Genomic DNA, 24,907 nt, shown 5'->3' on the forward strand with positions numbered 1-24,907 from the left:
GAGCTGCTCAACCCTGTTGTGCTTGTGGGGAGAGATTGGGAGGAACTGCTCTGGGGGATGTTTCTCCCTGCTGTAAAGGCAGCCACGCATCTGTACCTGGCAAACACAGAGCCCTTAGATGCCCTTGGGCTGCCTTGGCTGGTTTTTGGGTGAGGGGCTGGCAGGTCTCCCCAGCTCAGCCCCCTTCCATCCCCACAGGGCTTCCTCCATCCTGGCTCCAGGTGTCCTTTATGGGGGAACACCTCCCCTCCACTGGCCAGCTCTGCACCACGGTCATGGTGTTCATCCCCAGGGTCCCACAGCACCTGGAGAGCTCTGTCCCCATCTCCATGACCCTATTCCCCAGTCCTGCTCTGGGATGTGGCTGTACTGCTGGTGACTGTCATTTCCCATCTCTCCTTCTCCCAGGGTGATGTGGGGCATGAAGGGGAAGAAGGGGTCCCTGGAGAAACTGGCAGACGGGTAAATGGCACCGTTGTCCCCATGGAGGGTGGCAGGAGGCTTGGACCTGATGCTCAGAAGCCAGGAGGGCTCCTGGATTGCTGGGGGCTCAGCATCTCCCTGGGGGCCAGTGAGGGGGATGTGGGGCAGCCAGCTTAGAGCCATCACCAGGCTGGAATTGCTCCTGAGTCTCTAATTTGCTGTTCCCAGGGCAAGCGAGGCAAGATGGGCCACCGGGCCCCCAGAGGCCCCCGGGGACCCAAGGTAGGTGGGCTTGGTCCTGCTGGGGTGAGGGCTGTTCTGAGCCCAGGGGTGCTCCAGCTCCTGCCTTGGAAAAGGAGAAGCCAATCTAGGGGCATCATGTAGGGCTCTGTGTCCCCAGTCCCTTCCTGCCCAAGGGGAAGGGGGGGGTTTCCTGCACCCCCTGACCTCACGGGCTGCTCTCCCTGCATCACTCCTGCTTTGCTCCCACACTGCAGGGCTGGGCACAGCAAGCCAGGCTCTCTCTCTTTTGCATTTCAGGGCTTCCCAGGTGACAAGGGACTGCCAGGACCCCAGGGCCCCCAAGGACCCTACGTGAGTATCAGCTTGGAGGATTCAGGGTGCTGGTGCTCCCCGTTTGGTACCACCCTGCAGCCCAGCTGTGCGGACAACCCAAGCAGAGACCCTCTGAAAACAAGTTTCTAGGTGGTTCATCCATCCTTCATCCATCTCATCTCGTCTTCTCCTCCCAGATCCCCATCCCAGCAGTGCCTGTGCAGTCAGGCAAACCACAGCATTTCCAGTATGTTGTTCTAGAGGCCAAATACTGCCCAGGAGGTGTCTGGTACCTGGCAGTGCTGAGCACTTGCAGAGGGCTGTTCCCACAGAACTGGAGTGACCAGCTGCACTGCAGCAGCCACAAGAAAAAAAAAAAAAACAACAACCCAAAATTACTCAAACACTTTTTTTTAATTACTGGAAATTGTTTTGTGCCTATTTAAAATAAAAACCCCAGCTTCGAAAACCTCACAGAACAAAGCTGGGATATTCTGCAACCAGCCAAGGGACCTGAACTGCATTTTTCATCAGCTTTGCTGAGGGATCCTCCTGAAAGCATAAAACCCAAAGATTTCTACCCAGAGGAATTCTCAGAGTCCTGGTGACGACCTTGTGTCCCTCCTTGCCAGGGAGCTGATGGGAACAGCTCAGCCACAGGGTGACACAGAGATGTCATTTCTCTCGTAGGGCATCCCAGGGCTGAAGGGCATGAAAGGAGACCCTGGACCCAAAGGACACAAGGTGGGTGACATGCACCAGCACTAGAGCCCCAGGCACAGTGGGGACTCTGGCCACAGGCTGGCATTTAATTTGCTGGATGCCATCACTTATTCCCCTCTTCCTGAAACCTGATGGCTGCAGCACCTTTTGTTGGGGGTTGACCACTGTGTCCCCAGTTGCTGGGAGGTGGGAATCTTCAGACTTTGTCCCAAAACAGAACCTTTTCCAGCCTTTCCATCCTCCTGGAGTTGCAAGCAGCAGCAAACAGTGTTTCAATCCCCTGCTCTCAGCATTGGTGCTGGCACAGCAGAAGCACATAGCTCCTCTGAGCCATTTCTGATGAGCTGAGGGATCCAGCCTTGGCCCAAGGACCAAGCACATCCTCACGGTCCCATCCCTCAGCCACGAGGCTATAAATAAGACAAAGAGTCCCTGGTGGAAGGTGGTTGCTCAGAGCCTTCAGGGAAATGAAACCCTGGTCATAAAGCTATAAATTTATTGCAAGCTAAAGGAGTGATGGCAGAAGTTCAAGTCCAGGGTGTTCAGCGAGGCCAGAGCCTGGGAAAGCAGGGGGGGGGAGGCTGCAGGCAGCTGCTGGGCTGGGCTTTCTCCCCTTGCTCCACCAGATTTCAGCACACAAAAAAATTGGCTTTCTTTGTCTCAGGGTGTTTCCTGGGAAGTAATTTTAGTCTGGGATACTTTCAGTTCTGCCTTAGCAGCTGCCAGGGGAGCAGACACTGCCTCCTCCTTCCCCAGCAAAAGGGGTGCAGTTAATTCTACCCAATCAAAAAGATAGGGTTGTTGGGGTTTTTTTGCAGAAATTTTGCAGCCAGCCATCACTGGGAATTGCCCATTTTCCAGCCACTTTCTGGAGGCCAGGAGATGGTTTGGCTTTGGGCAACCTCCCCAAGCAGGTATCTCCTGCCAGGGTCAGGCAGTAGGTAACACCTCTGTTGCCTGCCTGATTCAGTGCCACCAATGGAGTGATGAGAGCAGGGTTCCTGACACCCACCCTCCGGGGCAGAGCTCCCACCTGGGCTGGTGTCCCAGGGGTCTCTACCCTCCTCTTCCTCACCTAAGCTCTCCCTGACTCTCTCCTAGGGTGAGAAGGGCAGCATGGGTGAGCTGGGCCAGCAAGGGGACGATGGCTTCAAGGTGCGTGAAGGGCTTTGCTCTTCTCCTCCCTCCCCTTGGTCGCTTGTCACCCCGGGTGACACTTTCTCACATCTCCTAGGGCAAGCCAGGACCCAGTGGCATCCCTGGGAGGCCAGGACCCAGAGGACAGCAGGTAAGGGCAGGGTGGAGGGGGACGGCAGGAACCAAGATGAGTGTTTGGGATGAATTCCTCATTTTTTCATGCAAAATCCACCCGGGGAAGGGGCTGGGGTGTAGAGGGACACAGGGCTGGGGGTGCCCCATGCAGTGCCCTGACCTCCACTGGTGTCTTTGCAGGGTGACAGAGGCTCCCCTGGCCCACAGGGACACCCTGGCATCCCTGGGACCCCGGTGAGTCCTTCACCCTCCCAGCAGATTTGGGGTTTGCTCCTGGCCCTGCAGGGGTTATGCTGGGATGGGAGCCTCCATTCCACCTACATCCCTCTTAGCTGGGTCTGGTCCTTCTCTTCCAGGGCTTGTCTGGACCCAAAGTAAGTCGGGAGGAGCAGCTGGAGCTGGGCTGAGTCCTGCAGCAGGGCACCTTCCGCTCCTGCCCTTTTCCTGGGTGCTGGGTGGCCCTGCTGGGCACCCTGTGGTGAGGCTCAGCACTGCAGCCTCTCAACACTTTGCTTTTCTTCCCTTCTCCTCCTCACCCTGTGCCAGGGGCTGAAAGGCTTCCCGGGGCTGCGGGGACCCCGGGGTGCACCAGGCCTGCCGGTGAGTGGAGCTGCTAACGTCCCTCGCCCCAAAATCTGGGTCCCTTCTTCCCCGAATTTGGCAATGATGTCCCACCATGCCATGGGGACAGCCAGCTGCTGCTGCTGCTGTTGTTGGAGGAGCATGGCAGGGGGCTCCTGGGCAGCAGCCAGTCTCATTGTCATTGTCACCCAGGGTCTGGCCGGCCCCCCTGGTCCCAGGGGACCCGCGCTGATGCTGTCTGGGGAGGAGCTGCGGGTGAGTGTGGGGGGACCAGGGCCTCCCAGGCCTCTTTGGTGGGTGCCAGCTGGGAGGGAAGGGGCTGACAGTGATGCTGCCCCGTGTCCTGCTTCTTCTGGGGTCCTCTGTGCACAAGGACCAAGGACCTTGCACAAAGAGCAAGCAGATATGGCTCATCCCTCCCCCACCGCGCTTGTCCTTGTTTCCCTGCATGTCCCACCCCTTCCCTGAGCACCTGACCATTCTCCTGGCTAAAATAAGATGGGGGAGAGGGGGTGTCTAAGTTCAGCTTTGTTATATCCTCCCTCTTTGTCTTTCAGCACTTAATTTATCCCTCCAACCACCTGAATTACACGGCGGTCTGGGCTGTGCTGGACACCCTGAGCCAGGAGCTGCAAACCCTCACTGATCATCCCAACGGCACCAAAACCAACCCAGCAACCACCTGCAAGGAGCTGCTGCTGGCCCACCCCAGCCTGCCTGATGGTACTGGGGTGCACGTGGGGTCCCCTGGCTGGCCAATGTGGGGGGACAGGCAGCTCTTTACAGTTCCAAGGAGATGAAGGTTTGGGGGGGGGGATGAGCTCAGCTGGGTTTCATGGGCATCCCTGGAAAAGGGGGGTGGCAGTCAGGCTGCATCCCAGGAGGATGGGAGGGTGCAGCCAGGGATGTTGCCCCTGGCTGAGGTGGGATGGCATGAGGTAGCATCCTCCCTCTGCCAAAAACTCCCCTCTGCCTCCCTCCAGGGCAATACTACATCGACCCCAACCAGGGCAGTCCCCAGGATGCACTGGTGGCCTTCTGCAACTTCACAGCAGGGGGTGAGACCTGCATAGCCCCCATCCACAACCAGGTATGGGGTGGCTTTCATGGGGCAGCTCCAGCCCTGTGTTACTTCTCCGGGTGGGTGAGGATGGGGGTAGGTGGGGCTGGAGAGGGACAATGTGCCCAGTTCCTTGCTGTGGTGACCACTGCCGTGGCAGGGAGCTGTTGGAGCAGTGAAGATCCAGGTCACAGTGTGTGACCAGGCTGCAGGGACAGGTCCCACACACGGGTTGCTATAGCTGGCTCCTGGTCCTGGCAGTGCCACTGTCCCCTGCTGGGACAGTGTGACATGGTCCCCACTGCCTGCAGGTCCCCATCAAGGCTTGGCTGAGCACCTACACCTCCAAGGACACCTTTGAGTGGTTCAGCACCCTTCCTGGGGGCTTCCTGGTGAGTGCCCAGGTGGGACAGCCGAGGGGACACAGAGCCCATCTCAGGGGCTTGGGGGTCTCCCAATGCCTGTCCTGCTGTGCTGGGGAAGTGCCCAGGCACAGTGTCCCACTGGCTGTGCCCAGTGGCACGTGACACTTCCTTCAGCAAGAAACCCCAAGCCACTGCTTTAAGCAGGCAGCTGAATCCTGCCCAGTTTGTGGGCAGGGTGGGGAAGCAGAGACCCCTCCAAGCAGCCCCTGCTACCCCCATTTTCCCCTCTCGTTGTCCCTCAGCTGGAGTACACGGGGGCCAGCCCGGTGCAGCTCCGCTTCCTCCGCCTGCACAGCCACCTGGCCACCCAGAAGGTCTCCTACTCCTGCAGACCAGCCCCCCAGCAGGGCCAGCCCCAGCCCCAGAAGGAAATCCTCTTCCTGACTGACTCCCGGGAGCAGAGCTATGCAGCCAGCCTGCAGGGCTGTGTGGTAAGCCCACGGTCAGACCCTTTTCCATGCCTGGAAGAGCCCCCCCAACATCTGAAATGGGTTGCCCATGGAGGCTGTTGATGCCCCATCTCTGGAGGTTTTTCAGGCCAGGTTGGACAAGGTTTTGTGCAACCTGGTGTGGGAAACTGTTCTTTTCTTCCCCACAGAAGTCTAAACTAAGTCTAGTGGGAGGGTTCTCTGCTCATGGCAGGTGGGTTGGAACTTGATGATCTTTAAGGTCCCTTCCAACCTTTATGATTCTATGATCTGAGTCCACCCCCAGGGTTTGGGATAGACTACAATCAGGATCCATGTGGCAGGATGGAGATGGACAGCATCTTTTCCCTGGGTCCAAGGTGTTAGCTGAGGTGTGGTGGTAGGGGATGTGGTGGGCTCCAGGGGACCTGGGGGAGGCCAGCTATTAGGAAGAAATTCTTCACTCTAAGGGTGGTGAGGAACTGGGATGGGTTGCCCAGGGAGGTTGTTGATGCCCCATCCCTGAAGGTTTTTAAGGCCAGGTTGGAGGAGGTTTTGTGCAGCCTGGTCTGGTGGGAGGTTTCCCTGCTCATGGCAGGGGGGTTGGAGCTTGATGATCTTTAAGCTCCCTTCCAACCTTCATGATTCTATGATTCTAACTCCCTGGAGAAGCCATGAAGGGTTGGGGATGGAGACCTGTCTGTGCCCGCAGGGGTGTTGGGTGGCATCAAGGAGCAGCCAGAGCAGGGAAAGGGGACAGCAGGTGTCTGACCCTTCAGGCCCACGGGCAGAGGGTTTTGGTGCTGCTCAGCTGCCCGTGGTGCTCATTTCAGCTGGACAACGAGTCCTTCATCACTGACACCATCTTCCAGTTCACCACCGAGGAGCTCTCCCTCCTGCCCCTGCGGGACCTGGCCGTCTTCCACAACGGCGACACCTCACACCAGTTTGGTTTCACAGTCGGACCAGTTTGCTTCACCTGAAACCAGTGACACCCAAAACCGAGCTGACCAGTTCCCTCCCCACCCAAGAACTGTCCCACTGGGGACACGTGCAGAGGCTGGGGGGTGACACGGGTCTCCCACCTGCTCCTTGGAGCTGCTGGTGCTGTTTTTGAGACGTGTGTTTGTAGCTGCATTATGCCATGGACTACACTTCCTTCTGGAGTAGAAGACTATTGTTTACAAAAGTTATTTCTCTATAAATTATATATATTATTATATATATATACATATATGAGAGAAGGTGCTGATTTAATGACTCATTGGGGGAGGCTCGTGTAATTGTAACCACCAGGAGCTGTCTGCTAAAGCGAAGAGCAACAAGCACAAATACAGCCACTTGGGAGGAGGGGAAGGAAAGGGGCTTTTCTTTGCCTTGACCAAGTGCCCAAAGGCTTGGAGCCTCATCCCACCAGGACCAGGCTGAGAACAGCCCTGGAGAGCCTGAGGTCCGTGCTGTGGTGCCCACTCTCTGCAGGGCAAAGCACCTGCAGGCTGCTGTCCTCAGCTGCTGCCAGCCCCTGAAGAGGGGTGAAGGATGCAGACCACCCCCAAGTCCTGCCACTGGTTTGGGTCTGCAACCCCTGTGGGGGTCACAGGGCCTTTAGTAGTGTAGTGGGTTGGGCAGGGCCAGGAATTGGAGCCGTTTGGCTCCTGCTCCTTAGCACTTCACTGTTGTTGTTGCCAGCAGCGTTTCCCTTGCTTCCAACCATTCCACTGTCCCTGGGCTGCTTGGCCCCAGGTGGGTACAGGTGAGTCCTGAGGGCAGAGGCTTCAGCCTGGCACCTGAGTCCCCATATTTCTCTGCTGCATCAGTTCCCAACACCCCCCCCCCCCCCCCCCCCCCCCAGATCCTGGCTGGCTTTGTGCTGCACCCCTGGTTTCTCTGCACCCTTCACTGCTCAGGTTCTAACATGGAGCTCACCTGCCCTGTCCTGCAGCAGGTTGTCCTGTCCTGGTGAGGCTGTCATCACCACCAGTGGAGCAGTGGCCATACCCCACACCAGGGGTCAAGGAGAGCAGCAGTTGAATCTTTCTGGGGGGCACAGTCCTGGGGGAGCAGCTGAAGCAGCACCAGTCAATGCATGCAGGCTGTGGTGCTCTTTGCTGGCTCAGTCCCTGGTGCAGCATCTTTCTGTCCCTGCTGTGCCCTGTGTGTGTCACCAGCTGGCCAAGGGGGGGCACAGGGCAGGGCTCAACCAACAGCCACCTCCAGGCAGGGACTGAGCCTTGAAAAGGGTTGGGTTTTTTTCCACTCTGGCACTTGCTGCAATACGCTGGTTGTCATGTTGCCTGTAAAACCACCCCCAGCTCTGCCCTGCCAGGCTGTGATGCCAGTCCTGGCCCTGCCCACCCCCCTTCCCTCCCCCCGGGAGCTGCCACCACACCCTGCGAGACCCCCCCTCTAGGGAAGTCCCCTTGCCTGGGGACACGCAGGCTCATCATCACGGGTGCAGCCAAACCCCCAATTCCTGCTGTGCAGGGACTTCCCTTCCGGGCAGAAAGGGGAAGAGGAGCCTTTGGGCTGGGCTGGGTTCCTGCTCCCTGCAGGGCTCCTGCAGCCAGAGGGTCCAGCAGCACCCAGGGGCTGGCACATCCCCCGGGTGCTGCTGAGAGAGACCCTCTGCAGCAGATTGCAAAGGGAAAACAAATTCCAACTCAAGGCACGTGCTAGATTCCTGGGGAGGGATGCAGGGTGGACTGGTATGTGACAGTAAACAACATTTTTTTTTCAGGGCAGGATTTTTTATTATTATTATTTGTATTTCTTTTGAGCAGCTTTCTCTGCTGTGTTTGTGCAGAGGAGAAAAGCAGCACAGCCCTCCCCTCACCCCCTGGCTGTGCTGCCCACAACCCAGAGGTCCTTCAGCTGCCAAAAAAAAAACCTGGTGTGTCCATTTCTGTTGGAAACTTTTGAGAAAAAGATTTTAAAGAGAAGCAGCACGAGGGTAGGTTTATCCAATTTATTTTTTGTTGTTAATTCAAGCAGCAGACATGCCCTGAATAAGCCCAGTTCCACCTCTCTGGACATAAGGACGAAGACACTTGCTACCAGAAGCAGTTTTACCTGCACCCTTGTATTTCTTGTCCAAGCAGGGAGTTGCACACAAACCTGCTGGCAGGCAGGGGGTGCCCCTGTGGGCATCACTGCCCCTTTTCACCAGGGGGAAACTGAGGCAGGGGCAGCTCCAGAGCTGCCTCCTCCTGCTCCTCGGTGGGATGGAGATATCTGCAGTGGGCCAGTGAGGAGCTGGGGAGTGAAGTTCCCCTTTGGTCTCTCCTGCCTATCTGGGAAGGTCTAGGGGAAAAAAAGTACCTTTTGTATTTTGCAGCTGGGGTCACCAATACTCAGTGACATCCTGCCCTCCTGCTGCCATGGGGGAAACCAGCAGGAACACTCAGGGACACTTTGGTCCGGTGCAGGGGATGGAATCACAGGATTGTTTTGGTTGGAAAAGACCTTTTAGATCAAGTCCAACCATTAACCCAGCCCTGCCAAGGCCACCACTGCCCCAGGTCCCTCAGCACCACATGGGGATGGGGATGGGGATGGGGATTCCCCCCCTGCCCTGGGCAGCCTGGACCAGGGTCTGACAACCCTTTTGGGGAAGGAATTGTTCCCAAGATCCAACCTCAACCTCCCCTGGCACAACTTGAGGCCGTTTCCTCTTGTCCCATCACTTGTTCCTGGGGAGCAGAGCCCGACCCCCCCCTCTCTCCAGCCTCCTCTCAGGCAGCTGCAGAGCCAGCAGGTCTCCCCTCAGCCTCCTTTGCTCCAGGCTGGACTCCAAAAGCTCCCTCAGCCGCTCCTCGGCAGCCTTGAGCTCCAGCCCCCTCCCCAGCTCCCGACCCGCCGCACAGGGAGGAGCGAAGGGCAGCGAAGCCCCCGGGGCTCCATCCCCCGGGATGCTGAGCTCCCTTGAGCGCCCCGGGGGTGCGGGAAGGGCGGGAGGAAGGGGAAAGAGGGGTGCGGAGGGGAAGGGACACGGACCGGCAGCCCCGAGGTCCCAGCGCACTACAGCTCCCGGGGAGCCCCGCGCCGCGCGTCACCGCCGCGACGGGGCGGGCTGAGCCGAGCCGAGCTGAGCCGGGACAGGACGGGCTGAGCCGGGACGGGCCGAGCCCCGCACCGGACCGAGCCCCGCACCAGGACGAGCCCCGCACCGGACCGAGCCCCGCACCGGACTGAGCCCCGCACCGGACTGAGCCCCGCACCGAACCGAGCCCCGCGCCAGGACGAGCCCCGCACCAGGACGAGCCCCGCACCGGACCGAGCCCCGCACCGGACCGAGCCCCGCACCAGGACGAGCCCCGCACCGGACCGAGCCCCGCACCGGACCGACCCCCGCACCGCCGCCATGCAGGTGAGCCCAGCCCAGCCCAGCCGATGCGGGGGGTTCCCGGCCCCGCAGCCCGGCTGCTCCGCGCACTCATCCCTGCAACCCCCCCCCCCCCCCGCATCCCTGTGTTTCAAGGCTGCGGCGCTGCCCGTCCCCCTCCCGCTGTCCCCCCGCAGCCTCAGCCCGGGCCCCCTGCCCCGCCGGTTTCCCTCGCACCCCTGAGTCCCCTCTTCTCCCCGTTCCCTTCTTCCCCCGCACCCTGCTTCCCCCCTCCTCCCTGCTTCCCCCCCTGTGCTTCACCCGCGGCTCTGGCTGTGCACAGGGTGAACTCTGCCTGCTCCTTGCACCCCTCTGCATCCCCACCCCGTTGCCCCCGCTCCCCCACCACCCTCGGAGGGGCTGCCGTGGGTGCAGGTTCACACCAGGAGCTCAGGTCATTGGCGCTGGCCTCAAACCATCCCCCCGAAGCAGGTTTGCTTCCTGCTCCGAGCTCGGATGTGATGTCTAAGGTGACCAGGTCCCCGTGATCTGCTGGTATCAGCCTCCCCCCCCCCCCCCCGGCTGCAGCATCCCCTGCGAGGTCCTGGGGGTGGCTCACACCAAGGAGCATCCCCACCTGGGGACGCCTCCCAGGGCCACTGTGTCTCCCCAGTGTGGGGGCTGCAGCTTGGGAGCTTGGGCAGGCTGGGACAGCATCCTGTTTGTCATGATGTTTTGCAAACTGGGGGGGGGGGGAGTTGGTGTTTTGCAAACTTGGAGGTTGGTTGCTCTGCTGCAGGCTGTCCCAGCATCAGGGCTGGGTGTCCCAGTCAGACCGGAGCAGCAGGTTGGGATGCACTGGGCAACCTGACACTGCTCCAAGCAGGAGCAGTTTTTCACTTGTTTTTCACTTAATGGGAAAGAGTTGCCCCAAAACTGCAGTGGGTTGAGCTACCAAGTGAGGAAAGGCCGAGAGAGCTGAGTTTGTTCAGCCTGGAGAAAGGAAGGCTTAGGGGGGGACCTTATTGCCATGTTCCAGTACTTTAAGGGTGGCTACCAAGAAGATGGAAACTCCCTTTTTATAAGGAGTCACATGGAAAAGATGAGGGATAATAGGTGCAAGTTGCTCCTGGGAAAACATCCCAGTTGGGCAGCAGAAGGAAATTTTTCACAATATGAACAGTCAGACACTGGAATAATCTCAGGGACGTGGTGCAATTCCCCAACATGGGACATTTTTAAGACTTAGCTTGCCGAGGTGCTGGGCCATCTCATCTAAACCGTGTTCTTGCCTGGAAAGGTTGGCCCAGATGATCCTAGAGGTCCCTTCCAAGCTGGCATCGTGTGGTGCATCCCTGTGCACACGAGCAGAGGCAGCACAGTGTGCTTTGCAGTGGTTTTGTTTGTGTGCAGGTACCTGTGAGGTGTGGAGGAGGAGCTGGGTGCAGTCTCACCTGGGCTCCTGCTGAATCACTGCCATGTGGGCAGATGGGTGAGGAGAGGACCACATCCCCCCAAACAACGTCCCTGGGCCTGTGTCACCACCCTGGCAGCCTAATTCCCCTCTTGCAAAGAGCACAGAGATTTTTAGGACTTGTCCTCTTGACCTTCTCACTCCTTCTCTCACCCAGCAAGATGCTGTGTCCAGAGAAATCGAGCTATAGGTGAGGATCAAGGGGCCACTGGCCCAAGGAGCATCATTTTGGTGTCACAGCCATGCTGGGTACCCAAAACCACATGGCTTCACCCCAGACTGGGAAAGCTGGTGCAGCAAGGGGACCTTCTGCCAGTCCCTTCTGTTCCCCTGTCCCTCAATAGTTACCTGCTCCTTACACAACGCTGCAGACTGCAGAGAAGCCTGCAGAGGAGAAATAGCTTAATTTAAAGGCTAATTATAATTAATCTGTTGCCAAAGGAAGCTTAAAAGCATGAGCCAGTTACATGTGCTAATGTGCTCTGGGTAATGAGTGGCTGGAGGGTGTAATTAGAGCTGGTCTGTGGCGTGGACACCAGATCATTGGGTGGTATTTCTGGCCAAGGCCACATCTGCTGGTGTCAGTAACAGTGGGGACGTGCAGCCAGAGCCAGGTCAGTGCAGAAGAGGAGAAGGAACAAGGCCCATGAATGCTACCTGGAGAGATTCACCAAAGGGAGGAGGGGGAAAAACCCAACAGAATTCCATTTTTTGTGGTAAAAGGAGCAAGCCTTGGCAGCTGTGGTGTCAGCTCTGTAGGTGGGTTTGTTACACAAGAGCAGTGCTGGCTCCTCCTGTTCCAGCATGATTAAAGAAGGAGGTTTGATGCCTCTGTAGGTGCCAGCAGCCCCAGGTCAGACAGATGGACAGTGCTTGGATCGATGCTCCTCTGCCAGGGAGGCATCCCTGGACCAGCCCCCCTGGCACCCGTTGTCAGGTGGTCACACTTGTGGCTCTGGGTGCTTTGGTCTGTCCCACCCATGGAAGAGATAAACCCTGGGAGCTGGAGGGACATGGAGAGCAGCTGGGCTCTGACCACCTGGCTGTGCTGCAGTGTCCACCAGCCTCCCTCTGTCTCCCATGGACCTTCCCTTCTCAAGTCTGGGTTGGTGAATCCTTGGCTTGTCTCCCGTCCTAGCAGGGGTCAACTCTGCCTTTTTCTTGCCAGCCCAGATGCACGTGGGAGCTACTGCAGGAGGTGAAAATGGTCCTGCAGGAAGTCAAGGGAAGAGTTAAGCCTGGTCAGCGTGACTGTGATTCTTAGTGCAAGTTCCTCTTCCCGTTTCAGGGATTGGGAAAAATAATAAATTACATCATTTGGTAAAACCCCAGCTGAGCTGCAGCTGTGGGGCTCAGCACTTGGAGGGGGTGGGTGCCTGGAGCTGCTGAAGATGTGGGTGCCCCAGCCCCTGGCTGCCCCATCAAGCCCAGCCACTTCCTAGCACTGCCCTTTCCTTGGCTTCTCTTCCAGATGTCCTTCTACTTCTCGGACACAGCTGTGCTGCTCTTTGACTTCTGGAGTGTCCAGACCCCCACAGGTAGGCTGCCAGCCCCCACCTGGCCCCAAGACACCCATCTGTCTGTCCATCTGTCCATGACCAGCTGTGCTCTCCACGTGGGGAAGAGGATGCAGGGCAGAGAAGCCAGCAGTGGCTGTGCATTTCTGGCAGCAGCAGTGTTAGCAGTGGGCTGGGAAGGGGGGAAAGCAGGACCCTCTCCAGCATCAACACTGGGACACTTGCTGCATGGTGTTGGAGGGGGGGTCAGGGCAGAGCCATGATGGACTCCACACCCCAGCACTCTGAAGGCAGTGCCTGGTTTTGGCTGCCCCTCTCCATGCCCCGTGAGCAGAGCTGTGCCCTGGTAATGCCCAGGCTGAAAGCAGCAGGCAGGGAGGGGTGGGAAGCATCCCCACCAGGCCTGCCAATGCACCCCCCTCCCCGCTCACTCAGGGATGGGTGAGCTTCCCATTTTCTTTTACATTCCTTTATTTTAATTGTTGTATTTTTGCCCTCACGTTTCTGTGGAGTCCATGCAAAGATGCTGATCTTTTTCAGAGCAGCACCCTTCCCCCCCCACAAAAAAAATACTCCTTAGGAACTTAGGAACTTAGATGGGGAATTGAATCATAGAATCATCATAGAATCAGAGAATGGTTTGGATTGGAAGGACCTTAAAGATCATCCAGTTCCAACCCCCCTGCATGGGCAGGGACACCTCCCACCAGCCCAGGCTGCTCCAAGCCCCATCCAACCTGCCCTTCAACACTGCCAGGGATGGGGCAGCCACAGCTTCCCTGGACAACCTGGGCCAGGGTCTCACCACCCTCCCAGGGAAGGATTTCATCCTCATGTCTCATCTAAAAACCCTACACGGGCTAAACACACCATTCCCTAACACATCACCAACCTTCCCAGTCCCAGGAGCAATCAGATCCCTCCCCCTCCCCCCCCCTCCCATGGAAACGACCAAGCTCTTCACTCCGGGAACCTGCAGTTTCCCCTCCTGAGGGCAGGGCTGTTTCCCCTGCAGGGATGGCCCTCTCGGTGCTGGTGATCCTGCTCCTGGCCGTGCTTTACGAGGCCGTGAAGCTGGGGAAGGCGCTGCTGCTGCGGCGGGCGCTGCTGGCCCTGCCCCGCAGCCTCAGCCGGGAGGGGCTGACGGAGCCCGAGGAGTTGGACACCGGCCCCGGGCAGGGCAGGTACCGTGGGGGGGGGATCCCTCTGCACCCTTGGGCGATGGGGGGGGCTCTCAGGAGGATGAGGGTTTCTCAGGGAGAAGGGCTTGTACAGAAGCAGACGTGGCACAGCAGACTGCCAGGCAGGAGGGGTGGGTACAGCCTCGGGAGGTGGTCTCCGGGGTATCCCGGCCCCTCCAGGTGCTCTGGGAGATGGTCAGGGTGGGGTTTTTTGGCTGGCTTGAGTGCTGGCATTACCCCAGGAGCCCCCGTGGTTCAGGGATGGCTACAAGCAATGGGTCAGGCACCCCAGCAGGGCTGGCTGGGGTGTTTCCTTCCCAGCACAAGGCACTGGAGCCAAGCCTGGGGTTTTTCCTGTTATAGTTAATCCCATGCTCGAGGCTGCTCTTCCTGCCAACCTCTTGATAACACCCTCCCTTTTCCTTCAGAGAGGGGTTTCACCCTGCTCTGCTGTTTGCAGCCCCTCTCCCTGCTCCCCAAACCCACCGTCTCTGGCCGCTCCAGGATGCTGATGGTGGGTGGGGGGAGATGCTGGCTGCCCTGGCCCCTCCCTGATGGGCTCTCCCATTTTCTTCCACAGGTGGTTTTGCTACCACGTGGGGCAGACCCTGTTCCATGTAGTGCAGGTGGTGCTGGGCTACATGGTGATGCTGGCTGTCATGTCCTACAACGCCTGGATCTTCCTGGGGGCCATCGTGGGCTCCACCCTGGGCTATTTCGTGGTGTACCCCCTGCTGGGCCGGGGCTAGGCACACCCCCTCCCACCCCCCAGGGTGTGCTCCACACCTCCTGCTACTTTGCCTGGAACAGCTGCTGTCACTTCTGCTGGGTCTGTCCTTGTCCCCGTGCTGTGCAGGATGCAGCACCCCAGGGACCTGCTGCAGGGACTCTCCGTGCTGGCCTGACCCAGGGGAGGGGACCCCCATGGCCAGCATGCTGCTGCTGTCCTCAGCTGGTGGCTGTCCCCCAGTTCTCAGGGAGTTTTTTGGCCAGGTGATGATGGCCAGGGGGGTGCTGGGCATTTCCTTCAATCCCCACCAACCAGTTTTTAGAGGGGTTCATCCTGGCTGAATGATCCAGTGACCTGCTGGGGAAGGGGGACAGGCTGGGGACAGGCAGCCCTGCCCTGCACCAAGCCCCACTTCACACAGTGCCTTCTGGGGATAATGGGGGTCCTGCTGCCCACCCCCCCAAGGCCCCCCTTGTCCTCCCAGTGCTTCAGGGATGGGGTCAGAGCAGCCCCCCGAGCTGTCGGTGTGGCTGTGCCGAGGGGAAGCTGCTGCTGTGGGTGCCTCTTGCTGCTTCCTTGGGACACCCCTTTTAATAAAACCATCTCAGTCATTGGCTTGTGTTCCTGCTGGGGGGGGGACACGACTTAAGATGTGACACCCCCATGTCACACCCCCAGCCCTACCCCACCAGCACAGCCCCAGGGGCAGTTGTTCAGGAATACAAGGACAGTCTCCTCTGGCTTTTAAATAAAGCTTTTCCATTTTATTAATTATTATAAGCATATTTTTTTAAACATTTGTATAACTTTCTTAATAAAATATCCTGGAAGAGACAGGTTTTTTTAAGTTCCCAAAGCAAGGCACTCTGGGGGGCCTCCCCGAGTGGGTTAGGCTGGGCACCCCCTTTCAGAGGCAGAAACACCTAAAATAGAGGCAAGGGTCGGGGTGCTGGTCCTTCCTCCGTGCACCACACAGGTGGCTCTGGGCCAGCCCAGGGGCTCTCAGCACCTCTGTGGGGGGGAGCCTGGCACAGCCCCCTCCCCACAGCAGGCAGGGTCTGCTGGGGGTGCCAGCAAACCCCTGCTAAGGTACCAACTCTTTGCCCGACCGTCACTGCAGGTGCCAAAAACCTGCCAGGCTTGAGAGCCTGAGAACTCATCCTGGCGTGGTGCTGAGGAGCTCCTGGGGCTGGGGCAGGGGAGCAGGAGCTGGGATCCCTCCTGCACGGACCAGAGGCAGCCCAGTCCTGCCAGGCAAAGGTGGGGACATTGTGTCAGTGCCACCTTGCCTGCTAGGGTTTTTACTCTGAGCTTACAGAGCGGCAGGGTGGAGGTGGGCACTGGCTGCTGTGAGCCCACCCTGGGTGCCATGAGCCCACCCTGGGTGTTAACGAGCCCACCCTGGGAGCCAAAAGCCCAGCCTGCCCCAATGGGACAGTGGTTCAAGCCACCCTGTGTCCCTGCTGTGCCCCTGGCCACCATCACATTTTCCATCATCCCCCATGGCCCTGACTCCCACCAGCACTCCCGGAGCGGGCTGGGTGGGCTAGAGGTGGGCAGGATCCCAGGAAACCCCCCCCCAGGTTGGGGCAGAGATGACCCCTGGGGCAACTGGGAGCATCCCCCACCCCCACCCCCAGCAGGGCTAGTGCCAGCCCCCCCGGGCAGCCCCCGGCACTTGGGCTGGGGGGGGGCAGATAAAGCATCTCTTCAGTAGAAAAGAAGAAAATAAGGCAGAAAAAAGGACAGAGCAGAGTGCAGGGGGTACCCTGGGCCAGGGGTCTCCCCCAGTCTGACCCAGTAGGACCACTTCAGCTATGGCCAGCCCCACAGAATAGTGGGGATCCCCCCCCGGATAGGCAATAAGGTCTCGGTGTTCCCCATCCCCTCCCTCTCCATCCCTGGCAGCAGGTCCTGTTTCCCCCAACCCCAGCACTGGGGCCAGTCCATGGCAAGGGGTCCCAGGGCTAGAACTCAGTCTGCACCCCCTCGCTGCTCTCTGTCGTGCCTGGGGGCTGTGGGGGGCTGCAACCACTGCCCGGGGGGGCCACCTCCTCGCCCGTCTCCTTGTCACTGGGCTGGTGGCACGCCGTCCCAGCAGATGGTGGTGGGACATCAGCTCTGGGTGTGGGTGATGCTGGTGTGGCATGGGGCACCTTGGCCTCTGATGGGACATCTGCTCCAGGCTTGGGGGATGTTGGAACATGGGATCTGGGCATGGGTGATGGTGCCACGGGGGATGCTGGTGCACGGTGTTCCAGGACCTGGGCTCCATGGACAGGTGATGCTGGTGCAGGATGCTGCCCCTCAGCCCCTGCTGGGACCTGGGCTCCATGGACAGGTGATGCTGGTGCAGGATGCTGCCCCCCAGCCCCTGCTGGGACCTGGGCTCCATGGACAGGTGATGCTGGTGCAGGATGCTGCCCCTCAGCCCCTGCTGGGACCTGGGCTCCAGGGAGAGGTGATGCTGGTGCAGGATGCTGCCCCACAGCCCCTGATGAGACCTGGGCTCCAGGAACAGGTGATGCTGGTGCAGGATGCTGCCCCCCAGCCCCTGATAGGACCTGGGCTCCAGGAACAGGTGATGCTGGTGCAGGATGTTGCCCCCCAGCCCCTGCTGGGACCTGGGCTCCAGAAGCAGGCGATGCCGGCGTGGTGCCGCGCTCCCTGCCTCCCTCACCTTGCAAGGGGACATCACCTGGGACAGGCCCTGCCACCTCCTGGGCGGCACTGCTCTCCCCTCTGCCGTCGGTACCGTTGGTCAGGCGCTCCTCCACCTCACCCCCCGGGCTCTCCTGGGCCAGCGCTTCCCGGATTTCCCGCACCCCCCCCCGGGGGGCTGGGCGGCTGCTCCGGCTGCCGTGGCTGCAGCAGCTCCTCGGCGCCCACCTCGTAGGGCAGGACCCCCTCGTCGTCTTGGATGACGGACACCACTTGCTTGGCCCTGCGGCGCTTGTCGGCGGCCGGGGAGGGCTCGGGCTGGCCGCTGTACTCCTCGCTCCAGTCGATGGGGATGCCCTCCCCCAGGAGGTGCAGGTTGGGATCGCTGTTGTGCATCACCATGCTGTCCCGGTACAGGTTGTGCTTCCGCTGCACCGCTGCCTCCTTCACAGCTGGGGGCACCGGGAGAGAGGTCAATGGGAGCTGGGGGGGGACGGGACTGGGGGGCTTCCAGGCTCTGGCACCTCTCCCAGTGCTCCCCTTGGGTGTAGGGAGTGGTGTCTGGAGCTGGGGAGAGGGCTCAGCATCCCACACACCAACAGCCCAGCCAGCGGGATGGCCAGGTGGGAAAAGGGCTTCTGAAACAGCCCCCAGCACCCTGCACAGGGTCACCCCCTCCTCATGCAGCCCCTGGCACCCTGCACAGGGTCACCCCCTCCTCATACAGCCCCCAGCACAGGATTACCCCCATGGTACAGCCCCCAGCACCCTGCACAGGGTCACCCCTTCCTCATGCAGCCCCCAGCACCCTGCACAGGGTCACCCCCTCCTCATGCAGCCCCCAGCACCCTGCACAGGGCCACCCCCTCCTCATACAGCCCCCAGCACAGGATTACCCCCATGGTACAGCCCCCAGCACCCTGCACAGGGTCACCCCTTCCTCATGCAGCCCCCAGCACCCTGCACAGGGTCACCCCCTCCTCATGCAGCCCCCAGCACCCTGCACAGGGCCACCCCCTCCTCATGCAGCTCCCAGCACAGGATTACCCCCATGGTACAGCACCCTGCATAGGGTCACCCCCTCCTCATGCAGCCCCCAGCACCCTGCACAGGGTCACCCCCATAGTACAGCCCCCCAGAATCATAGAATATGCTGAGTTGGAAGGGACCCAGCTCAGGATCACTGAGTCCAACTTCCATCCCTGTGTAGGGACACCCCAAGAATCATCCCCCCAAGAAGCATCCTGCAGGGTGTCACCCCTCCTCATAGAGCCCTCAGCACCCTGCATGGAGTCACCCCTCCTCTTCTGCTCCCCAGCACTCATCATGAGCCCTCCAGATGATGTTGAGCCCAGGCTCAGCTTACACTGACCCCACCCAGCACCCACCATCCACCTCAGGGTGCTGGAGCCCCCCGGAGCTCAGAGCTGCAGGGGTCCAGGCTCCCTGGCACCACCAGATCCTACCTTGCATGATGTCTTTCATCACTGACTGCAGCACAACCTCCTCATAAGTGTTCTCCACCAGGATGAAGTTAGCAAAGTCCTCAAAGATCAGCTCCTGGAACTTGGCTAATTCCTGCCGTGGGGAAGAGGTGGCTGAGCTAGGGGTGGGGACAGGAGGGAAGGGTCCTCCAGACCTTCTGGGGAGGGTGTGATCCTTCCCCTACACACCCCAAACTTGACCCTCTTACCGCCTTGCAGGTGGGTGCCAGCTTTTTCAGCAGGAAGGGGATGGTGATCTGCAGCAGGGCCTCCCTGAAGAACTTCTTCCTCACGGTGCTGCTGTCATAGTCGTATTTCTGCAGGAAGAGGGAGGTGGCAGCTCTGGGTCAGTGTGGGCTGGCCCCTCCCTTATCTGTGTCCACAATCCCTGCAGTTTGCCCCAAAATCCATTTGCAGGGACATGAGCAGGTTCCTCTGCCTCTCCCATTCTTCTCTCCAGCCAGTTCGGAGGGTGTCTGAGCTCAGGTATGAGCCAGCTCCTCCACCACTGCCTGCACTAAGGTCTTTGGGCCACTCAGAAGAACCTCAGGTGGCTTTTTCAGTCATCCATGTGGTCAGAGGGGACCTGGCTCCTCCAGGTGGCTTCCCACGCTCCTGCCCTCCCCATCCCAGCAAAAATGCATGAAAGTCTCAATTATACAGACATATTTCCCCTGGAGACTTGCATTAAATTGCAAAGCTCACTCCCCTCCTCTTCCCTAGGATCCCGACCCTAGCAGCAAAGCCACCAAAGGCCACCAAAGCCACCCTCACCTTGAGCACCCTCTCCAGGATGCGCTGGATGGACTTGCACAGGTCGTCCTTGCCCTGCAGCTTCCCCACCTCCTGGTGGAGCAGCGTCTCAAACGTGTACACGGCGTCGTCCATTTGCTGAGGGCAGAGGCAGAGGGTCAGGGGGACCCAAAAGGACCAACCACGGAGGTGGGCAGGGGGCTCTTTTTGGGCCACTGCCACCCCAAGATGAGCCTTCACACCGGCAAGGTCCCCGGCATCCCAGAGCGGCACCCGCCCTGGGGACCAAGGTGCTGGGGGAGGAGGGTGCCCAAAAGTGGTTTGCACCCCTCCCTTTTACACCCTGCTCCGGGTTTGGCTGGACCCCAGACCCCAGAATTGGGCTACTGGCCATGCTGGGGCCAGTGGGCTTGGTGGCAAAGAGGGGGCTGTGCTGTGACACCCACATCTGGGTGCTCAGCCCATGTTGGAGGGTGCCCCACGCTGCTGCCCACCATGGCTCCCACCAAGCTCCAGCTCCAGCCTCAGAGTGATGGCCAGAGCCAGCACACACCCTTAGCTGGGTGCCAGCCACATGAAGGTCCCTGGACAGGACAGACATCCCAACCAAATCCCTGCCAAGGCTGGACCAGCTTGGGTTCCCCACTCTGCCTTGATGGACACAGGAGGACCCCGGTCTCCATCCCACCTGTCTCATGTGGATCTGGGCCCTCTGCTTGAAGACAGATGTGCTGGACACATCAAACCGTTGCTGGAGGCCCTCCAGCTTCAGCTGGTCCATCTTCTCATAGCATGACTGCATCTTGACGGGGTGGAAGGCCAGGTGGGAAAGCTTCTCCATGTACTGGGGATAAAGCCAAGATCAGCAGGGCAGGACAGCTTCTCCAGACACTCAGGGCTGGGATGTGCCACCCCCCACGGGCTTCACCCCCATGTATTTTCTCAGCACTGTCCATACTGAGCGTGGCACCACCCAGAAGCCCACAGGCCACCAAGGAATATCTCCAGGTCTCACCTCTGCCAGCTTCTCCAGGCCACCTTCGTTGACGACGTTCATGTTCATGTCCGTCACCTCCTTGAAGAACACCTCCCGCACCTCAGCAAAGCCCTGGCTCGTGGGGGTCATCAGGGCCTCCAGGATGGAGGAGATGTAGGGCTGGACGTGGTTACGGACACAGATCTCTGCTTTGGGGAGGACGAAAGCTGGGCAGAGAACAGAGGGAAGCGTGGTGAGGCTCCTCTGCCCTCCCAGCTCTGCAAATCAGGTCCTAAACCCACCCTGCAGGGAAGGACCTGCCCCTCTCCTCAAGCTCCACCAGGAGAGGTCTCCCAGGCCTACAGGACAACCCAAGGGGTTGCATTGAACCCACTCCTGCCCCATGGCCTTGGTGGGGAGGTCACTGCCCACCTTGACCCCCCACCTCCTAAGGCAACCAGGATGTGTACCCGGGCCACCACAGCTGCTGGCATCTCCCCAGGGGTTCCAGGCCATGCTAGTGGGAGCCGTGCTGCACCCCAGGAACAGCCCCACCTTGGTGCCACCGTGGTGATGCTATGCCAGGAGCTGGTCACAGCCACAGCTACACACATCCACGTCCCCACGTGTACCTCGGATCTTGCTGGCCAAGTGCTCCTTCGAAGTGATGATCTGGTCCATGTCGGTGCGGATGGTGCTCTCCATCTGGGGCCGCTCCTCTTCACACTTGGCCATTGCTGCATCATACTGGGCCTTAGTCTGCTCGTAGACCATCCTATAGACAGCATCTGAGATCTGAAGAGAGAGAGGTGGGGTGGTCAGCTTCCCCCCACACCCCCTGCTGCCCCCACTAACCATCACCTCCAGCACCAGACACCTGCAAGACCCACCAAACCTTCACCCATGCCCTGAGCAGAACCCTCCTCACAGCCTGGCAGGAGGTCTTCTACAGCAGGGACCCTCCCCAGTTGGCTGAGATGAAGTTCCAAAGGCACAGAGGCTGTTTGGAAATGGTTCCTGAGGGGCACAGAGCTGAGCTTCATCAGCTCCAGGCAGGTCCAAGGATTCTGCAGGTCTGGGGATGCTCGTGGTGCAGGGATGTTGCAGGTCTGGGGATACTGCAGGTCTGGAGATCCTGGTGGTCTGGGGATGCTGGCAGTCCACAGATGCTGATGGGCTGGGCAGAAGAGACCCTGACCCTGTTTGAAAGCTGTGCCCTGCTCAGCCTGCCTGGGGTCTCCAGATCCAACCCCATGAGCAGGACGGAGCTGCTGCCTGAGGCTTCACACTCGATTTGCCACCAAATGCTGCTATTTCGGGGCTGGCAGGAGGCAGAGATGTGTCCCCCCCTCCCTGTCTTGGGCTTCCCAGCTTGGCAGCTCCTGGAAAAGCAGCATTAGTGCATTTTTTAGGCTGTTCCAGTGGCACACGATGAGCCTGGTGGCAATTATCTATGGGGCTTTCCAAGTCTGAACAGGCAGTTTTGAAGAGCCCTGGGTCCCTCGCCAGGGTTGGGGCCGGATTTAGCCTGTGCTGCTCTATAAATGGCTCACTAAATATAGCCAGGACGGGCTTTGCTCCGGGGCTGGGCTTCCTCCTGTTTGCTTCCCTGGCCCCAGGGACAGGCAGTGCAGGCAGGGACGGGCAGGGCTTCTGGTGAGGGCACAACAAGGAGCTTTAAAAAGCCACCGCTGGAGAAGAAGGACCTTTGGCAGCGGGTGGGGAAGGGGACGATGCTGGGGGCTGTGATGGGTGGGAAAGCTGGTGGGCACTGAGCCTGGTGGGGAAGGGAAGCAGCAGCAAAGCAGAATGGGGGGGGGAAGGCAAGGGGTGGGACACAGGCAGTGATGTCCCCCCCCCCCCCAGCAGCCCTAGACCCTCACCTGGATCCAGGTGCGCTGGCGCTCCTGAGCCTTGCCCTTCAGCCGGGGGCCGATGGTGTTCCTCAGCTCGGGGAGCAGCTCCTCCATCACCAGGTTGCTCAGGACCTGCCAAGGCAGGAGGCTTTGGGGACCCTGCTCAGCCTGCACCACCCCCTCCCCCCCCCCAGCCTGGCCTCTCCAGGGTGGGGTGGGCACAGGTCCTCACCTGGGTTTGGTTGCCACACAGCATGTCCCAGGTGCCGTACTGCTCCTTCGACTGGCGGTACATGCGGATGGCGTCCGTGAAGGCTGGAGCCTCCACTTTGGAGTCCTCAGAGATCCCTGGGGAGGGGGTGGAGGGTTGCTGGAGTGAGTGAGGGGCAGCCCAGCACCCCAGCTCATCTCTGCAGGGGGTCGCTTGAATCCCCCACACCCTCAGACCCAGGCAAGGAGCCCAGGGCTGTCACCAGGACCGGGGGGATCCCATCCCAAGCCCCTGTCTATAACTGGGCAGGGGGCAGCAGTGGCTGGGGGGGCTCCCACTCTGTCCACAGGCTGATCCTCTCCAGAGTAGACCAAGGGCATGGAGGGACGTCAGGAGCAGGGGCTCAGCAGGATGGGGGGGCTCAGAAAGCTTCAAAGGTGCACGGGGACCTGGGGGCTTGGCCAGCCCTGATAGCTCAGCAGGATGGGGAGGGCTCAGTGAACCCCAAAGGTGCTGGGGTACCTGGGGGCTCAGGAAGCCCTGAAGGTACATCAGAAGCAGGGATGTAGCAGGATGGGGGGCTCAGGAAGCCCCCTCCCAGTGCACGGATACCCATGGGCTCAGTAAATTCCAAAGGCACAGCAGGAACTCACCAGGACTGGGAGTCCTCAGTGCCCCCCCCATGGTGCACAGGGCCCAGTGAGCCCCCCAGCACCACAGGATGGGGCAGGGTGGGGGAATGGAGGCAGAGCCCGGGAGGATCAGAAAGGAGTCCAGTGAGTCATTCCTGGAGATGGCTGGTGGGATGCTGGTAGGGTGGGACAGTGGTGGGTAGGATGGCAGTGGGAAGCCTCCTGGAAGCCCCCCGGGGTGGGGATTGACCCTCAGGGCAGCCAGGAACATCCTGCACACCCATCCACAGTGGGGCTACTGTCCCCCCCCGGCAGCCCCCAGCTGGTTCAGCTGCCCCCCCAAGATGTCATGGAGCCATCAGCACCAGGAGAGGCTGGGACAACACCCCCAGCCCTCTGCAGCACCCGTGAAGAGGAGAGGTAGAGTGTCCAGAGGAGGAGGAAGAGATGGGAGCAGAACAGATGATGGCAGGACAGGCTGCTGGCACATGTCCCACACACATCCCTGCCCTGACCCAGCCTCTCCAGGGGTCTGACTGTGGAAGCACCTGCCAGCCAGGGAGAAACTGTCCTGGGAGCATCCCCCCCCACCCCAAGCCCCCTGCAAGAGGGAGGTGGGATGGGGCTGAGCCCAAGCTGGCTGTGCCCTGTGGCAAAAGGGTCCCCTGGCAGAGCCCCCCTGCTCCCAGAGACCATTCCCACAGAGATGGCAGTGGAGAGTCCTGGCAGGTCTTTTGGCCACCCAAGAAGCCATGTCCTGGGGTGGCTTCTCCCTTCCCAGGACAGGCAGCCCAGGGTGATGAGCAGACCTTCTCTAATGCACACAGATTTTTTTCTAAGATGATTACACTTAACTCCAAGTCTCAGCAGCTTTTCCTAAGGGGCAGATTAATGTAAAAGGGAAAAAACCAAAAAAAACCAAAAAACCCAACCAAAACAACATGTTGAGAAAGGAAATTCTGACCCTTTCTCAGCGCTGGGTGGGAGAAGGAGCCAGCACAGGGCTGAGCTTTCAGGGGCCAGTACGTCTCCATCCATGGCTCCTGGCAGCTCCACATCCTCTCCTGGGTGGGACAGCCTGGTCAAGGCCACAGCCAAACCTCATCCTCCAAGTCACGCAGAGAGCAGGGCAGGATTTGTCCCCCTGGAGAAGTCACCTGGATCTGCTCCACCAGGCTCCTGCATCCCCAGTAGATGCTGCCCCAGCCCTGAGCCCTGTCCAGGCAGGGCTGGTTGCAAGAAGCCACCCTGCTAGTTCACAGGGCAAATTTAATGAGCTTGCTTCGTTAATATGCAGCTAATTAAGCACTGATCTGAGCTCGCCTTGTTGGGGATGTGAAGCAACTGCCCAAGCCTGGAGCCTATCCTGGAAAGGCTCCTGGGATGATGGTGCACCAGGTGACACCAGAGAGCGATGCTGCACCTCGACTTCTTCAAAGTCCACCCCACTCTTGGCACAAGATAATCTCCCTTCACCAGAGAAATGCTGCTGAGGAAGAAAAGTCAGTTGGAAGCTGCTTTTTGCCCAAACCACAGCAGAACGGGGCAGGCTGGCCCCAAGAGGGGGCAAGAGCCAGCAGGGTGGGCACTGCTCCAGCCCTGCGTGCCACCAGCCAGGGCAAGGGACATTCTCAGGGCAGCCAAGGGCTCCAGGGAAACAGGCT

At 59.7% G+C, this 24,907-nt stretch overlaps 3 protein-coding genes across 3 annotated transcripts in view; 2 read left to right on the plus strand and 1 right to left on the minus strand.

The window, feature by feature from the left end:
* LOC127392701 (collagen alpha-1(I) chain-like) overlaps positions 1–6,619 on the plus strand; it is an 84,202-nt gene extending 77,583 nt beyond the window's left edge. The window contains exons 54-68 of the mRNA XM_051636936.1: positions 409–462; positions 652–705; positions 964–1,017; positions 1,669–1,722; positions 2,803–2,856; positions 2,936–2,989; positions 3,154–3,207; positions 3,330–3,347; positions 3,520–3,573; positions 3,748–3,810; positions 4,113–4,278; positions 4,539–4,645; positions 4,927–5,007; positions 5,283–5,471; positions 6,281–6,619. Of these exons, the coding sequence (XP_051492896.1) occupies positions 409–462; positions 652–705; positions 964–1,017; positions 1,669–1,722; positions 2,803–2,856; positions 2,936–2,989; positions 3,154–3,207; positions 3,330–3,347; positions 3,520–3,573; positions 3,748–3,810; positions 4,113–4,278; positions 4,539–4,645; positions 4,927–5,007; positions 5,283–5,471; positions 6,281–6,430 (1,206 nt within the window). The 3' untranslated portion in view covers positions 6,431–6,619. The remainder of the gene's footprint in view (positions 1–408; positions 463–651; positions 706–963; positions 1,018–1,668; positions 1,723–2,802; positions 2,857–2,935; positions 2,990–3,153; positions 3,208–3,329; positions 3,348–3,519; positions 3,574–3,747; positions 3,811–4,112; positions 4,279–4,538; positions 4,646–4,926; positions 5,008–5,282; positions 5,472–6,280) is intronic.
* Positions 6,620–9,680: 3,061 nt separating this feature from the next.
* Positions 9,681–15,437, plus strand: SLC31A2 (solute carrier family 31 member 2). The gene is made up of 4 exons (XM_051636854.1): positions 9,681–9,813; positions 12,714–12,780; positions 13,775–13,943; positions 14,521–15,437. Exons 1-4 carry the CDS (start codon positions 9,808–9,810, stop codon positions 14,687–14,689), a joined length of 411 nt encoding a protein of 136 aa, XP_051492814.1. The 5' UTR covers positions 9,681–9,807; the 3' UTR covers positions 14,690–15,437.
* LOC127392641 (protein Niban 2-like) overlaps positions 15,413–24,907 on the minus strand; it is a 32,492-nt gene continuing 22,997 nt past the window's right edge. Inside the window, 11 exon segments of the mRNA XM_051636846.1 lie at positions 15,413–17,114; positions 17,235–17,499; positions 17,501–17,783; positions 18,798–18,909; positions 19,025–19,132; positions 19,590–19,706; positions 20,257–20,412; positions 20,584–20,771; positions 21,177–21,339; positions 22,428–22,532; positions 22,633–22,748. Of these exon segments, the coding sequence (XP_051492806.1) occupies positions 16,638–17,114; positions 17,235–17,499; positions 17,501–17,783; positions 18,798–18,909; positions 19,025–19,132; positions 19,590–19,706; positions 20,257–20,412; positions 20,584–20,771; positions 21,177–21,339; positions 22,428–22,532; positions 22,633–22,748 (2,090 nt within the window). The 3' untranslated portion in view covers positions 15,413–16,637.

This window comes from Apus apus, chromosome 19, assembly GCF_020740795.1.
Source record: "Apus apus isolate bApuApu2 chromosome 19, bApuApu2.pri.cur, whole genome shotgun sequence".
Taxonomy (NCBI): Eukaryota; Metazoa; Chordata; class Aves; order Apodiformes; family Apodidae; genus Apus; species Apus apus.

Excerpts from the sequence above, each read along its gene's own strand:
- SLC31A2 (XM_051636854.1), top strand. Across the intron at positions 12,781-13,774 it reads GAGTGTCCAGACCCCCACAG|GGATGGCCCTCTCGGTGCTG; the intron begins GTAGGCTGCCAG and ends TTTCCCCTGCAG. Across the intron at positions 13,944-14,520 it reads ACCGGCCCCGGGCAGGGCAG|GTGGTTTTGCTACCACGTGG; the intron begins GTACCGTGGGGG and ends TTTCTTCCACAG.